This window comes from Pseudopodoces humilis, chromosome 3 (assembly GCF_049639895.1).
Source record: "Pseudopodoces humilis isolate 2021_Gansu_Grassland_sample_001 chromosome 3, ASM4963989v1, whole genome shotgun sequence".
NCBI lineage: Eukaryota > Metazoa > Chordata > Aves > Passeriformes > Paridae > Pseudopodoces > Pseudopodoces humilis.
In genome coordinates, this window is record NC_142202.1 from 90,960,024 (window position 1) to 90,976,696 (window position 16,673).

The 16,673-nt window shown below is 41.2% G+C and overlaps 1 protein-coding gene across 3 annotated transcripts; it reads left to right on the forward strand.

Annotated features, from left to right (window-relative positions):
- Positions 1 to 955: 955 nt before the first annotated feature.
- Positions 956 to 16,194, forward strand: LOC102103656 (glutathione S-transferase A4). 3 transcript variants are annotated; one of them, XM_014263313.2, is made up of 7 exons: positions 956 to 1,100; positions 10,109 to 10,215; positions 10,887 to 10,938; positions 13,990 to 14,122; positions 14,442 to 14,583; positions 15,619 to 15,750; positions 15,895 to 16,194. In XM_014263313.2, the coding sequence occupies exons 2-7, from the start codon at positions 10,129 to 10,131 to the stop codon at positions 16,015 to 16,017; spliced, it is 669 nt and encodes a 222-aa protein (XP_014118788.1). In that variant the 5' UTR covers positions 956 to 1,100; positions 10,109 to 10,128; the 3' UTR covers positions 16,018 to 16,194. The 3 variants fall into 3 exon arrangements, with proteins under 3 accessions (XP_014118788.1, XP_005518153.1, XP_014118789.1); XM_005518096.2 differs by lacking the exon at positions 956 to 1,100 and adding an exon at positions 5,856 to 5,912; XM_014263314.2 differs by lacking the exon at positions 956 to 1,100 and adding an exon at positions 6,769 to 6,792.
- Positions 16,195 to 16,673: the final 479 nt, after the last annotated feature.

The window sequence follows — 16,673 nt, forward strand, 5'->3', positions numbered from 1 at the left end:
ATCAGCTATTCACAGGAATTTTTCAAGTCTCCTGGATGCTTCCTATGGCACTTCACACCTGACTATAGCAACACTAACTGAAAAAAAGGCAAGATGCCAGTTCAGGGAAACTAGTCAAGTCGACTGACTGAAGGAGTCCTAACACTGCTTCTAGCATGCACTTGACAGGTATTCCTATGCTTAGTATCACTTGTCAATTGCCACCATAGGCAAAATAGACTTGATTTGGGGAAAATTTCTTTATTACCAATTAATATAGTTAGTGAGAAAGAAAAGCAAAAACTTTAGAAAAGCAACACCTTCCTCCCACTTCTCTTCCCAGACTCAACCTCCTTCCTTCATCCCCGACTCCTCTCCCATCTCTCCTTCTCTGCGTGTGTTTGCAAGGCCCCTTCTCCACTGTTTATCCCTGGCACTGTACCATGCAGTGTTTTGCCCCTTGTTAAACAATTCCTCATTCCCCAGCTGTGGCTCAGCCTCGCCTTGAAGTGGGCGGCTGTGTCCGGCTGGAACCGGCTGTGTCCGGCTGGAACCAGCTGTGTCTGCCCCGGCCTCCCTCACGGAGCCGCCGCAGCCCTCGCTGGAGCCAACGCATCATACAGCGGTGCCTGCTGTAATGAGCTGGTCCCTCCGCGGGTTTCCAAGCGGGTCATGAGGATCACTGGGACCTGCTGGTGCTGGTCACACCTTTGAGGTCCAAGAGGGGAAAGTTTGCGGTCCAGAGACGTGTACGACGTGGGCACCAGGACGCCTGGGTGCTGCTGGTGCAGAGGAGTTCTCAGGAGGCTGCACTCGGAACCCAATCTTGCGTCTAGGAAAGACTACTTTATTTGCTGCTGGGGGAAAAATTGAGTCGTAGGCAACTCTTCGGCATGTCCCCGGGCTCCCTTTGAACAAGGCGGGAGCTCTGGGCATGGAACTAGCCTGACGTTACTTGTCCTGCCCCCAGGTGGGGCCCTGCGCTTTCCGCAGGTGCCCTCGATGGGGGCTGGCTGGAGGAGGCGGTGCACCCCGAGCCATCCTCAGCCGCAGAGCCCGAGAGGTACACCCGCCCTGGGGAGGGCCTGAGGGACAGACCCTGGTGCAGCAACTTCAAACCTGTAAGCACCAGATGCTCCTTTTTAACATGTGACTACTTTTGGAGTCAGTGGCAACAAATAATTTTACCAGAATGCAGTTTATCTGTAAGGCATGGTTAACCTCTGAGCACCTAACTGGAAGCATGCCTGCAAGCTGCCTTGGAGTGCAGGACAGGAGACTTTTCTACAAGAAACAGGGTTTTTTTTGTGGCTTTTAATTTCTGTGGATAGCAGCTGCTTGGAAAATTTGTAATTGTAGTCATCTTATGGAACCTTCTTATAGGCAATGCCATTTATGGGCTATGTTAAACATATGGGGCATTTCAAGGATGAGTTGTTTAAGAGTCAAGAGTTTTTTAATCTATTTCTGAGATAATTTTTATTTTTGAGCATAGCGATTCTTCTTTTGGGGGAGGCAAAGGGTTTTTGTTACTTCTATCTCTCTTTGTTCTGGCTTTTTATGGGTCATAGCTACTTGAACATTTGCTTGCTTTAGCATGGGTGCTTTTGCTTACAATTTGAATATTTTGAATATTTTATATATAATATATATATATGTAATTATATATTATATTTTGAATATTATAAATATGAATATCCTCTATAAGGATATAGATTTATAAATATAAATATTATAATATTTACACACAATATATATATAATACATAGTATATATAATTATATTTATCCCTATAGAATTATAGGGATATTTTAGTGTATTATAGTCTATCGCTATGGCCTTACTGAAAGAATATTAGCTTAAGACTAGGGTATTTTCTCATTTTCTTTCTATTTGGGATTTGACCTTTTTTTACTGACTTTGGTGTCTTCATATTGGTTTTTTATGTGTTTTTACCCTTTTTCTCTCACTTGAGAGAGGACCGAGGTCTGCAGATCTCATCTGTGTAGTGAAAGAGTTAATACTTCGCTTAGGGTTTGTGGAGGATTATATTATGTCTGCCGGGCGGTGGCTGGAGTTATGATGCAAGACTTTTTGGGGCCACACTGGGAGGGAAATTAGGAATTCTCGGTAGTTTTTGGTGACACTTTGTAGTGGTAGGATTTTCAGCTGAGTCGCAGGTCGGCCTGGTTGCACTGGTGAGGGGAAAGTGTCAGCGAGATGTCAGCTGCTGCGGCCCGGCCCAGCCTCGGCCGGGGCCCCACGGCCTCGCCTCCCCTGCCGGGCCGCCGCTGGCCGTGGTGGAGCGGGGCCGGGCCCACCAGTGCCCTGTTACCTCTGCAAGGCCGAAAGCAAGAGAGAGATTTCCCGGGCTTGCCCGTCTTTAAAATGTGAATCGCACAGAGGCGAACCTAGCTTCTAAATGGTTTAATAGGTTGTCAATTCTCAGAGCTAGCCAGCTATTAGTTTTTGCCAGGCACACAGGAAGATTTTAGCAGCCTCTCTCAGAAAAGTAATTTCCGTAGGTGCCTTCTTTCCTTCTCACCAAATGTCAATTAATGCAAAACCAGCACACAAAACTAAATAAAAGCAGCAAAACACAAACAAATAAAAGCAACATTGTCATACTAAGACGGTGGATGTCATTGTTAGAGGATGTCACCGAGGCCAGGAATTTAAAACAGATGAAAGTATGACAGCAATAATGAACGCAGTGAAATCTTGAAGGATATTGAACATTTAGGGGCTAAGCAGCTCTCCAGTGCAGAAAGATTAAACTGTGAAAGGCAGGTTATCCTGGTATTGATCACTACCTTGCTTTGTAGGCTTGTACCATCTGACTTGCATTTGCTTTTCTCTGAAGTTGGACCATCTGCTCTTAGGAAATTGCCTCCTCACTCATCATCAGCCCTGAGCCACCATCTGATGAAGCCGAGTTCACAGGTTTTGTTGGCTTGATTAAAGATTTACCCACCCCTATTCTTAGTAGTAGAAAACAAAAAGATTATTTAAACCCAAGTTTAGGTTATTAGTAATTTTAGTTGTAATAATGCACATGAAGTGACAGTCCTAGAAAGACTTCCAGAACACAACAGATACCAAATAGAGGAAACATACACTTATACAAGTTTCTATCAAAATACAAAGTAATTACAATACATGAGCTAAGTTAAATATTTTACAATGAAAATTTTTGCTACTAAAGGTATGTTTCAGTTGTCTTTGAAACCTTGATCTTGTCTATCTTGTGCCTTGATAAATCAGCCCTTTGACCATGTTGAGATAGTTAGATCAATAAAGTCTAAACAATCTAAATAATGTACTACTGAAAACCAGCTCTCCATTTAAACTCTCCTCACAGCACTACAGTGGGTGTAAATGAGAATTAGGTTTCTTGTTTTCATACTTTCCTGTGCCAGTGGTCCAGCTGAGAGTCAAAGAGCTCAGGGAAATATGCGTGAGGGTTACTACAGGCTTGGTTAACCTTGCTTTGGGCAGTCAATAAAGCTTTCTGCACAGAACCAGAGCAGTCACTGAAGGTTTGCAGCAAGGCTTAAGTGATGCATGACTTATTTGAACTATTCCTATGGACTTGAATTATTTTTATCACAGTGGTGTTGTGCTTTAGTTTAGGAGTGCAATAAGCAGCATGGGTAGAATCCTCCTACCCTTCTGTGTTTAATTTTTTGGTGGCATTTAGTGACGTACCCTGTGCTCACCTCTGGGAGGATGCTGCAATCAGGCATCATTCCCCATGCCAGCTGCTTAGCTGTTTGTGAGGACTGCAGGTAGGTATCTTCTCAGAAGACTTCGAGCTTACCCCATCTACAGCACAAGGAAGTGTGTCTGCAGAGCACAGTGGGAAGGTGACATGCCCGGGCATGGTATACTCACTAGTTAAAATCTGCCTTTGCCCAACCCCAGATCACTTCAGTGGCACCTGGGCCCCATGCCTGCTTCTTGAATACTCATGGGTGTGGCTTAACAAATCATGTGTAAAATAAACTTATTTTCTTTTCTGCTCTAGAGGTTTACAGAACATCTATTCAAGTTATAGATAATAGCAACCTCCTTGATATGATTACCTTCAGATTCCAAAAGAGCTTTGTAATTACATTATGAAAGGTTGTGCTGGAAGCAAAATAAAAAGAGAACAAGGGAGAAAGTCCTGTCAAACAGGAATGGGTAGAAGGGGAACAGTCAAATCTGGATGTGGCCATATTCAGCAAATTCAAAAAGTATGGGAATGCTTTGCTTGACCACTCACTCATCTCTGACCCTTAAATTAGGAACCTCTCCCTCCCAATCATTGCCACCAAGCCTACTGCTGTCCTTGGCAGCATTTGGGACTGCAGAGAGGACAAAGAGACTACAGTTACATGCATGCTCTTCTGTGATCTCTGTACCTGAACCAACTCTTGCACTCAGGTGCATGCTGATGTCAAAGACCTCAAAAACAGAAATAGATTAATCTGGATTCAATATTGCCATCATGGATAGGTATGAACAAATGCTCCTTTCCTACTCAGCTGTCTATGTATGTGCTGCATTCCTACTGGAGCCACATCTGCATTACATAGGGATCACCATGCCCATGCTTGGTACAGCATGCATTTACACACTGTTCAGATCTTACGAAATAGGGTACTTATTCTGCCAGCTGGGGACTATTCTGGGCCTCTACTAAACTTCTGACCCATATTTAGGTATCTTCCGTAGGGTAGCCTGGTAACTGGGTTTGACATAGAAAAAATACAGATGCATGCATTTAATATTATGCTTTACTCAATATATTATGAATTTAAGAGTCAGGCAAAGTGTAGCGTTACAGTTACATACAGTTAGGTTTTGCTGACAGCATCAACCTCTGAAGCACATAAATTACAAATTTGCAGGAAGCCTCTAAGGGAAGTGCATCCACTAGAAGAAATTGCCAGCAATTGCCAGGCAGAGAAACCATTACAAAACTCCAGCTGTGAAGAAAAAGTTACCTGGAGACTTTTGTCCTGAGATTCCCCATAGTGACATGCTATGTTAGTACAGCCGTGGTTTTAGACAGACAAATAAAATTTTGTGTGGGTTCTGTGAGCAGATCTTCAGATTAGTTGTGCTGATGTCTGCTTCAGGGATTTAAGGTAATGTCCAGTATCACATGTGGGTCTGTTCTAGAGGAAAGAACCTTATCTTGGCACCCAAATCCCATTTTCTATTTGCTATGCCATCCTTATATCTGTTCACGTCCACTTTCAGTTTTGGGATTTTTAGCTGAAATACAGATAGAAAAGCTGAAACAGTTACTTCTTGTGGGTAAGAAAATCATCGTTTATTTCATCTCTGAGTATTAGCCATGTACATTCAATTTCAAAACTGATGTAATTGTCTTGAGACATAGGGTATGTTGTGGCATAAACTGCTCATCCATTTTTTATATCAGATAAGCTTGATAGTGTATTTCAAAGTAAATGAGCCCTGTTATCCCGTACTTTGAGTAACTTTCTCTATGCCATACAGCAGCAAAAATAAAAACCTGCCCAATAATTAAATAAGCCTAGAGACTTTAGTGTTTTTTCTTTGAATTATTACTATTACCTTAAATATGACCCAGAAAAAATCTGTAATTTTCTGTTTCCAAATGTATTGCTCTTGGATTTGAGTAAAATGCCCCCAAAATTCCAAGAGAACAGTTCTAATAGATGGCTACCATAGAAACTGTGAGGTTGGCATCATGGTATAGTCAAATCAGCAAAGACTGTCTCTGCTTGGGTGTCAGTTTTCAGAGCATTATGTCTTTAAACTGGATAGTGTCAGTTTAAGAGCCTTGGGAGGTTTTTTTTCTCTAATTGGGTATAGCTGGAAACTCCCCCAAGCTGCAGAGTTTAAACAGCCCTGGGGAACCTGCCTGTACAGGGTGGAGTCTGAGTTAAGGTCAGGAGGTAAGGACTTAAAAATTCCGTTTTCTTAAAGTGTTAGCATGACTGTTTTTAAGTGAAACAACCAATTTTTTTAGGGCATTTGCTGGTGTAATTTAAATTCTCTACTCTCCTTTGTCTGTCTGTGTGCTAGGTAACTAAAAATGGATTGATAGTTACCAGCTGGAAGCTGCAGGAGAGAAAATGGCAGAGAAAGATGTGTTTTAACCAGGAAATTAATTCTGTTGTGCAGTCCAGAGCTGAGCAAGGCAGCCATGAAAGAATCGAGGGGACAAAGTGCAAGCCTCGAGCACTCTGTTGTTTTTTCTAGGTTTGAGCAGGAAAGCTGGCCTGTGGGATATGCTGGACTCTGATCCCAGCTCCAGGGCTAAACAGCACTTCATGCTGAGTGTTCCTGTTTCTGGAAGATGATGATCTCTTAAATTGTTCTTGCATCGCCCAAATGCATGCTCAGAGAAATTCTGGACAGGCATGTTACTAAGGATCACAAGGCAGTAGGAAATAGGATAGAAATATGTATTGTAGATAAAAACAATAACAAAGTGTATATAGTTAAATTTTGCATTGAGACTTCTGCTAGATATCAGGGCAAGTGTATGCAAGATGCGATTATTTTGCTGCAGCATAAATTCAGTACAGGAAACGGTGTCTAGTTTAGTGCAGTAGTCCCCAAGTACCCTGAGTAGTGATGTATTTTGGCTATAGGAATCAGATATTACTTAATTAAAATTAGAATGTTTTCCATATCTTCTCAACAGTCCCTGGACATTTGGCTGTTTGTACCTTTTGTGAGAGTCAGTTTTCTCCAGCAGGAGCAGTTCGACACAGCTTTTCAGGAGCAAGCAACAACAGCTTAGACCATGGACTACTTGTAAGCCTGGTGGTTTGTACTGCTGTTGTGCAATATATGTTAGATCATTTCCTATCTCTTTTTTTTTGCCCTTCTGCTGTATGATTTGGCTGATGAAAGATAGCACGTTTCTCTGGCAGTTGTATAACAGTTGAGTAATTCATGGAGCATTTGGTATTTTACTTCCACTAAAAGTCATAAATTCACACAGCTTCCATAGTTGCCCAGTGGCATGGCGTACTTCAAATCTATATTGAGAAGCAGCATAAATATTCACAGTCTCTTCTTTGAACACCTGATAGATCTTTATTAATGCAATTAATTCAGCTGCTTGTGTGCTCAGCTTTGGACTGCGTAGTGAAGCTTCCACTGCTTCATTCACAGTAATTAGTCAATAACCTGTATTCCTGTTGCTGCTCAGATAATATGACCACCCACAAATAACAATTCCAGATTGGGATTTAGAAACAGTGCATCTGTTAAATCTGCTTGAGCCTTTTAGCCTTTATGGGTGGTTACTACACAGGCATGATGTCATTCCTTCCCCAGGTGGAAGGAGTAGTGTGGGATTCAGCATGTCAGTTACTGCTCTTCATCCTTCTTGTGCAGACAAGGTAAATGATTTACCACAGCCTGGCAGTCCCAGAACAAGTGCAGCTGGCTTCAAAATCTTGAATGTCTACCTTGTGTGTTGTCCCGTGTATCAGTTCTTCATAATTTCATTAATGATAACTTAGGTTATCAGTATCAGGGTTTTTTTCTATTTCCTTGAAAGAGCTGTCTGGGGGTGTCAGAATTTCAGAGCATCTGAAAAGTGTTCCTTTTTAGTACCTAGTCTTGGTTGGTTTTGAGTTATTTTCATATGATTTTCAGATAATAGCTACTCCTCTTGCTGAAGAATGTAACACAGATATTCTATACTTCTCTTATAAAAGTTGTAACTTATATAGAAAGGCACAATGACCATTTTTTAATTAAGGCAAACAGTAAGGAATGGGTGACAGCTATACAAGATTACTTGGCTATTAAAAAAACACCAACATATTCTATCAATACATCCTGAAAGTCTTAGTGAAGCTAGAAAAATAGTGGAGGTCTGAGTGAAATCCTGAGGCCTTGGCTCTCTAGGCTGTATCTTTCCCCAGATAAATGAAAAAAGTGTTGAGTGTCTGAATTAATAGGTTTCCTTTTTTAAGGTAGAAGTTACTGAGTTTCTAGCTAGTCAAGGGTTGATCTTCTGATCTTTAGGGAATCTCAGGTGTCAGTACTCACAGGGGAATGAGCAACTAAACTGAGCCCACCAGACAAAACTCAGGTCCAGACCCGTTAACTGAAAGTAGCTGCCTATTATGTGAGCTACAGGCGTCAGGACCCTGACCAGTCAGTGGAGATGCACCCAGCAGATCTAAAGACTGAGGTGACTTTTAACCAAAACTGAAGAGGGTTTTTTGGGGTGATTTTTGGGTTGGTTTTTTCTGTGTTGGAAGCTTAAGGTAACTAAAATCCACTCAGAGGTAACAGGGTTATTTTAAACTAAATATTAATTTAATTAATATGGCAAATTGTTATTCTATGTTTGTCATTGCTCTTCTCACATAATTTAATGCCACATAGAAGCTCTTGTTCATGTGAAATGATAAAATAATACCTGAGGCTTCTTACTCCTTCTGCTCTTCTTCTGCAAACAAAAGATAATGTTTCCAGGAGGATTGAGGTTCATATACTTGATATTTCAGCCACTGGCTTTTTTAATGAACAGAAAAGTCTTACCTTCTTTAAGTTTCTGTGCATTACAATTGTGGCAATGTGTGTTGAAATGATACAGATACAATGAAGCTGAAAAATATGATAATGAAAGAAGCACTAGCTAATTGTGGTGAACTATGTTGATAAGCTGCCCTACAGTGAAAAGCAGTCACACAAAGTGCAGAAACGAATAAAACACAGTTCCTAGAGCCAAATGTTGTAATTATGAACAACTGTTTATGCTTTAAAACTGAACATACTTTTTTTTCCATAATGTGTGTTTAGATTATATTTACTAAATTACCCTAAATATCCCTATATATATTGTAGTAACATGACTCTGTTCTTACTGGTATTGCTCAAGGAAGGACTCTCAATCTTGTGTTTTAAAGTTAAGTTTTGGCAAAATATGTTCCAAATGTGCTTTATTTTAAGTACACCTACACAAAGCACTGTGACTTGAAAAAAACCTACCACTAGAGTGTACTGAGCCTGATTCAAATAAGAAGTGTCAAGTGGATGCAAGGTATAACAGTTGTAATGCTGCAGCTTTGGCTTTAACTCTGGGAAAACTGGAGTAGTCTGGAAATTTTTTTAGTGAGGCACTCTGAGCAATTAGGATATGATTAGGAGATCTATTTTAAAGGTTTTTTTTCCTTCTGATCATCAGTGTGTGATGCAAGCATCTTTGTGAAGGGAATGCTATTCGTGTTCTTTTAGTAACTAGGGTATGAAGCACAGAGGAATTAAGGCCCGGATGTAGAAATGCTTATGCTCACACGTGAGCACTGCCAGTCCAGTTGGTTGTCCCTGGGTATGAAACAGCTTGGCACAAATGTGCTGTCCCTGCTGCACGCTCTGGGAGAGTTAGAGCAAAGCATTGACAGCCTCGATGTCCCTCGGACACTCAGGGCCCCCATGCCCCTGGGGATGCTTCTGAGGGCATATGAAACCAATGCAGCTAGGTTCCACATTTGGCTTCAAGAGACACCTCAAGGCTGCTGTAAGCAGCAAGGAAATGGGCTGTAGCCATGCAGGATGGCCAAGGAAGCTTTCCTGTTTCATGGGATAAAGGGAATATCAATAATTCATTCGCCCTGTTTGAGGAAAGAAATGGACTTTTGCATATGAAGCTGCAAAATACACATGTGGAAGACAAAGTTAGATAGATTTCAGCCCACTGGCAAAACATGTTTTCCTTTCCTTCTTTTCATCTTTTCAATGATGATGGCAATGAGGCTAAGTGAGTAATTTCCCTGAGAATGTGGCAGGATTTTCAGTGGCTTTATATAATTGTCTTCATAGGCAGCAGTGTTGCCCCTGTAGCTAGGGACTCATACCACTTGTTTAAACATGTCTGTGTTTGCTTGCGACATAAGAAACCTCCCTGGCAGCACTGGGGAAGGTTTTGCAGATTTGCACATCTTTCCTTTCCTAGGACTGGCTGTGTGGTGTCACTGGTCTGTCTCTCATTTTATGTTTTGAACCAAACGAAGTTTAAACTTCAACAGGGATAGTGAGAATAAAAGGTTCTATCTTCCTTCAAAATAATTCTGCTTACACCTGTTTTATGTGATACTGTTTTCTGCTTAATATCTTTCAGGGAACAAGGAGCTCAGGAACATGTCGGGGAAGCCCAGGCTTACCTACTTGAATGGAAGGGGCCGGATGGAGTCCATACGATGGCTGTTGGCAGCAGCTGGTGTGGAGGTTGGTTTTCAGTAGAGTGTTACAGACTGCTGTTCTCAAATTTCCTCAGTGAGGGACAATTCAACATGCATGTGGTAGATAAAAGCTGCATGAGGGTGGCTAAAGTTATTTGTCCAGTGCACATTTTTAACTACCGTGTTCCGTGATTGATAGTTGGGATTCAAACTCAGTGGCATTTATTAGAGGTAGTATCAATCTCCTGAAGTGATTAATCATAAGGGGAAAAAATGGGGATTTATTTAAAGTGCCTTTTTAAATTGTAAGTTATCTAGCTGTGTTAAACCACTTTAACTCAGTCTTACTAAGTTTCCAGTTACAATGTGTGTAAGCTGCGGTGAGGTTAGAAATACTTGGTGTATCTTGCGCTTCCCTTGCCACTGGCTCCAGCCTGTCTTGCTTCTGTAGATGCCTGTACTCTGTTTGTGCTTGGTCTTGGGTTATTTCTGGATCTGTTCCCTGAGGCAGAAGTGGCCAGGCCCTCCTTCTGCTCCCCATCAGCTGTCAGGGCATGTGTGGGATCCTCGGGACCTGTACCTAAACAGTGCAGCTGAAGATCTAGCCCATTACCTTTTTCTTGACTCAATAATTCTGGGCATGGTTATGTGCTATCTCTTGACAGAAGAAAAATGTTCAAATACAGCAGTGTGACACTATTATTGCTTCTTTTTCAGTTTGAAGAGGTTTATTTGGAAACAAAAGAGCAGTATGACAAGTTAATCAAAGGTAAGAATCTTGACACCTGAGGCTTAGTCCTTTAAAATAATTGTCCAGCCTAGCTAAATGTATGGTTTAAAAATAGTTCATTTAAACCAGTGGAAACTTCTCAGTGCACACATTGAATAATGCAATACTAGTTTTGAGTAACCTGTTATTTCTAGTGCCAAGTAACTGCTGTAAGCTAAAAACCAGAGCTTCTGTGATTGTGTTTATTATAGTACATTAAACAGGCAAACACTTCTACTTAATACAACTTACTTACCTATGCTGTTGAATTGTTAGCATGGCACATTTTTGGTCCCGGGCAAATAGAACTCCCTGAGCCTGGGATGTGAAGCTTCCCCTAGTTAAAGAGCATGAAGCCAGCAGGGAGACCTGTGGAAAGCCTGGCATGGTCAAAGCATGCCACAAAGGCTTCATGCCAACCTTGGGAACAAGACCAGTTCTTCCCACACATCAGTGCAAACCCCTAGCCACAGCCCTTGATATCTGGTCAGAAGAATTCCAGCAGTGAACCCCTCTACAGACACCCTGGAAGGTGAAGACCTTCCTGCCAGAGTGAGGAAGGAGTTGGGACAATGAGGAGCAGTAGAGACTGCCCCTGGGTCACAGTTTAACTGCTGCCCAAGACGTGGGAGAGAAACCTCAGAGCAGGCTGAGCTTGCCAAGCCATACAAGGAGACTTGCAGGTCTTGCCTGCATTGTGGCTGAGCTCAGAAGGAGAAAGCTGTGTCTAAAGAAATTCTGTCAGGGAAAACTAAAATGAAAAGAAATAAGACAGAAGTGGTATTAAGTAGGTCAGAATTACATTTGCAGGTCTGGTTGGCTGGGACTCTTACAATGTGGGAGGACAGTGCAGTGTACACAAACCAATTATAGCTCTAAATGTAAGTGCACAGGTACTGAAAGCCCAAATCTGTACATCCTTCACAAGAATGGGTTATCTAGAGAGTGATACTGCAACTAGGATTGTATCTGAGTTTATTGATATCCAGAGAGAAGAATTAAATGGTGGTGAAAAGGATAGGGAAGTTTTATAAAGATCAAGCGTTTTATGTCTATATATTGAGCTTAAGATGGTGAGAACACAAAGATAAAAGGTATGGTTTAATAGAATGGGTTGAAGAAAGATAGATAAATTAGTCATCTTGATAAAGGGACCTTTGGAATGTTGCCGGTTGTGCAGGGCAGGACTGAACAGGAATAACTCCACATTACTTCTCCCTTAAACTTTTTTTTCTCTCCCTATCAATATGATTTTTGGCAGAGTTTCCTGTGTTTAGACACAACCACATTGTTAGACTGGCTCAGCCATGTCTTTGGCCTGTGCCAGCTGATGATCCTCTAGGCAATGCCTCAGCAGTGTCAGGATGATGCCTGGGCCAGTGTTCCCAACAGGCAGCTTGCAGAGAGACAGCTGTTTTGGAGGTAAAGAGAATTAAATGGCTTTGGCCTGGGCAGACCTGTACCTGTTGACCTGAGGGATGACTAACCTGGCACAATCTGTGCAGCCAAAGGTTGCCCAAGTGGTACCTGGGTATCAGTGAGCTCTCCTGGTTGGTTACAAATAGCAGGTGATTGGTTTTTAGCATGTGCTCCACAGACCACCTTTGGACAGCATAATCCAATCCCTGGAATTACTGGTAAACTCCTTCTAATCCTGCATATGTATTCTGTGCTGTGGTTATGTAAAGTGGTTCTCCCTGCAAAACGAGAGAGGAGAGGTAGTCTGTAGATAAGAAACAAATGGTGTATTCAGTTCAGTCATATTTGATGCATTGCTTTTTGTCAAGGGTCAGAAAGACAAATTTTATTTTTCACTTCACATCTTTCTGCTGAAAAATATCCTTCCAGATCTATTGGTTTTCCCATTCTATTGTCTCTGCTAGATAGATACCAAGTAATGTTTCTTCCTTAAGATGCAGAGGTATGTTCTGGAAAGACAAGAGCCCATGTGATCTTTCTGTGAATGTTTACAAGAAGCAAATGCAAACTATTTGTTGCTGCAGAGACAACTACTCTTTGAATTTTAACTGTAAATTAAAAATAGAGAATGAGTGAAGAATATTCATTCCAGCCTAGCAAGGTATTTTAACAGCTGTATTTTAACAGCTCTGGAGAAAAAGGCAGGCAGATGTGCCTGTTAAAATGAACCTTCGTATGTGAAAACAGAGCAATTAAAAGAAATCATTAACTTTGAGTAATGCAAGTGGCAGCTGCCTATTTGGATTTGGAGTTCTGCTGTGATCTGAGAGGATTGTTCACTGGATGCCCTTAATGTGTAAATGGAGGAGGGAGTGTCTCAAAAACGGTGAACTAGTCCAGCAGAAGACTGATCAAGAATAGATAGACTTTGGAATGCTAGATCTCTATGTGTACTTAGCTCAGAGCTGCCTCACTGAAAGCTCAGACAATTGTTCCTACCAGCACCAGAAGAAAATGGGACTACGAAGATGTTTCTCAAATAGGCCTAAATTGTTGTAGAATGGCACTGAGGCTAGGCCTGTAAAATCTATGCAGACATTCAAACTCTAGTCCTGGAGTGACTGTGTGAAACTTATTCAAACACCAAGAGCTGTCAGAGGCTCTGCCTCTAGCTCTGTAGTTTCAGAATGTTTAAAGTGGCCTGACCCCCTCCTGTATTCCAGCAGCTTGGTCTTGCTGCAGTACTACTCGTGTATGTCCCTGACATAGAACTGCTCTGCATTGAAAAGAATTGGATTTTTTTAAAGTTCAGATTTACCACATATCTTTATTATCCTATTCCTTGTTTTGGAAGTGCTGGTGCAAGCAGGGCCAACTCCTGCCAGCCAGCGAAGCTCTGGCAATGCTGTCAAGCCCAGGGCCCAGCTGTGCTGCGGTGACCTCGCTACAGGAGTGTGATGCAGGTTGTTTGATCTTCCCCACAATGTCAGTTGAGTGCTGTGAGTTTTATAGTTAGAGCAAGACACCAGTGGTCTCCTACACTGCTAGAGAAATGTGCTCAGTGCCTCACTCTCCTGTACACCTTGCAGTCTAGGAGGAGCTAATAGGCTTTCCTTCACCTCTCCACCCTAGATGGATTCCTGCTCTTCCAGCAAGTGCCCCTGGTCGAGATTGATGGGATGAAGATGGTGCAGACCAGAGCCATCATGAGCTACATAGCAGGGAAATACAATCTCCATGGGAAAGACTTGAAGGAGAGAGCCCTGTACGTAACACCTCCTATCACTTACGGAGCAGTCTGTTATTTGATAACTACATTATATAAACCAAATTCAGTCCTGTAAAGCCAGTATAAAGGCATGAAAAAGGCTAAAAATAAGATTTAACCACTGCTTCTGAAATGCTCCTAACAGAAAAAGGCTTTTATTATTTTTAAAAAACATTCAGGTTTTGTTCGTGCTTACTTTTGGCTGTGAAAATTGGCACTATGTTAGTGATATAAAATTCCTATAAGTTGCCTTACTTGGAAAACAGATTAAATAACTTCTGTGCTTTTTTTTCTACTATCTTCCCCTGACCACTAGGATTGACATGTATGTGGAGGGAATATCAGATCTGATGCAAATGATTTTGATGTTTCCTTTCTCTCCACCTGATGCAAAGGAGAAAAATCTTGAGTCAATTAAGGAGAGGGCAAACAACAGGTACTTTCCAGTCTTTGAAAAGGTAAGTGGCAACAAGTATGTGTCTATCAAACTTGAGATTAACCAAAAAATTTATGCGAAATAATAATGTGTTTGTAGTGTAGATCTGTTCCCAATCCTCACCTTTTTTGGTTATCTCAAAGAAGGGGAAATACAGCAGCACATTTTCCTCTCTTTGTTTGCTTGCGTTGTCAGGGCTGTGGTATTTGAACATCTGCAAAGCAACATGTTCTCAGCTGTACAGAAAAACTTTTCACTAAATTGAAAGCAAGCACATGTGATTATTTTTCTTGAAGGAACAGTTCTATACTTACATTTGTTTAAAGCTCATCTCTCCACCATACTTAATTTCATTTGGAAAAGTTTCACTGGAGGAATGCAAAAATCCCTTGCATACAAATCAGGTAGAGAGATTAGTAGTACTTTAGTAAAACAACAGTCAGAGATTTATAAAACAACAAACCCAACCCGTATGATTCATGCATCTGGCCATATTTCCTAGTTTTGTAATATTTATCTAGTTTTCTTGGAAAACAATAATAAAGGCTGAACATCACACTTGTTCTTAGCACTAAAATAGGTTCCCAAAGGCAGAGATTTTCTTTACTTAGCTGTTGCAATTCTGCATTTCTAAGTTTGGTTCCTGATATCAGCATTAGACATCACTTCACATGAAACATCTAAATGGGAGTTCTATGAATTCTTTAAATTGCTTGTTGCTTCCTCCATTATCCTCCATTAGAATATTTCTAATTCTAGGACTGTTACAAGTCTACTTAAGCACATAGTTTTATTTCTGTTCCTGGTGCCCATCATCGTTCATTATTACCGAGTGACCAAAGTTTGTAGTCTGTGTACCAGAACATGAAATGAACAAAACTTCATTTCCCCCTAGCAATAATGAAATTATTTAGGCTCAGCTTTAGCTGAAAAGTCCACCTTGAAATTTCAGATAGAATTGCTGCTCAGCTCTGCAGCTGTGCTGTGAGGCTTAGCTGCCAAGGATGCCCATATGCCCCACTCTCATCTGTAGACCATGTTTTCTTGTCTTCTCCAGGTTTTGAAACAGCATGGCCAAGACTTTCTCGTGGGCAACAAATTCAGCTGGGCAGATGTTCAGCTAATAGAAGCCATTTTAGCAGTGGAGGAGAAAGTTCCTGCTGTGCTCTCAGGGTTTCCTCAGTTGCAGGTAATTTAATTACTGAGTATGCTGTATTCAGGAGCTAGAGGTCAGTCCTGAAATAACAGTCTCACCGTGCTGGGTAAATCATATCTTTGTGGCTGGAATTTCTTTCTTCTTCTGTTTTTTAATTTTTAATTTTATTTTTTTTAGGTGTTTAAAACCAAAATGAGCAATATGCCTACAATTAAGAAGTTCCTACAGCCTGGAAGCCCAAGGAAACCCCCACCAGATGCCCATTATGTAGAAACTGTGTTGAAGATTTTTAAGAAATGAAAGCCTTGCCACATTTGTTGAAACTCAAAATGCTGGGAGGGCAGGGGAAACCGTAAACCCCAAACCCTAAATCAAGGGAGAAGGAAGCTCAGCAAATTAATATTGTTTTAGTTCAAACCAGTACTACCGAAGCAAAGCAATCCATATGAGAAATAAAACGTTCTGTTACGCTGGCAATGTGACAGCAGCTTTGTCTTTATTGATACCAAATGCTTGGCAAGACATGAAAACAAAGGAGTGTGGAGGCAAAGAACTATTTGTAGGGTAAGAAAATTATTAATTTGGAAAAAGAACAATGCAGTGTTAGTAATATCAGAATGTAACTTGTTGGAGAAGGTATTTTCTACATGAAAAGAAGCTCAGAGTAAGAGCTATTGAAGAAAAGAAAGAAGACTAGCAGCACTGCTTACCCTTTAAAGAAGTGTAACTTGTTTCAAGTTTCCATTCTTACATTTAAAGCTTGTGGGTGAATTGGATTTTTAAGGTCTCTCAGCAAAGTTTTTGCAAAACTGATTATTTTGCTCTATAAATCAGGTATTTCAAATCTTGTGTATGATCATACCAGCTATTCACAAGCTGGTTACAAATACATCACCTCTTGAGAGCAAGGTGTTGTGAAAGAAAGGTGCAGTCTGTTTTGCAGACTCTGGTAAGGC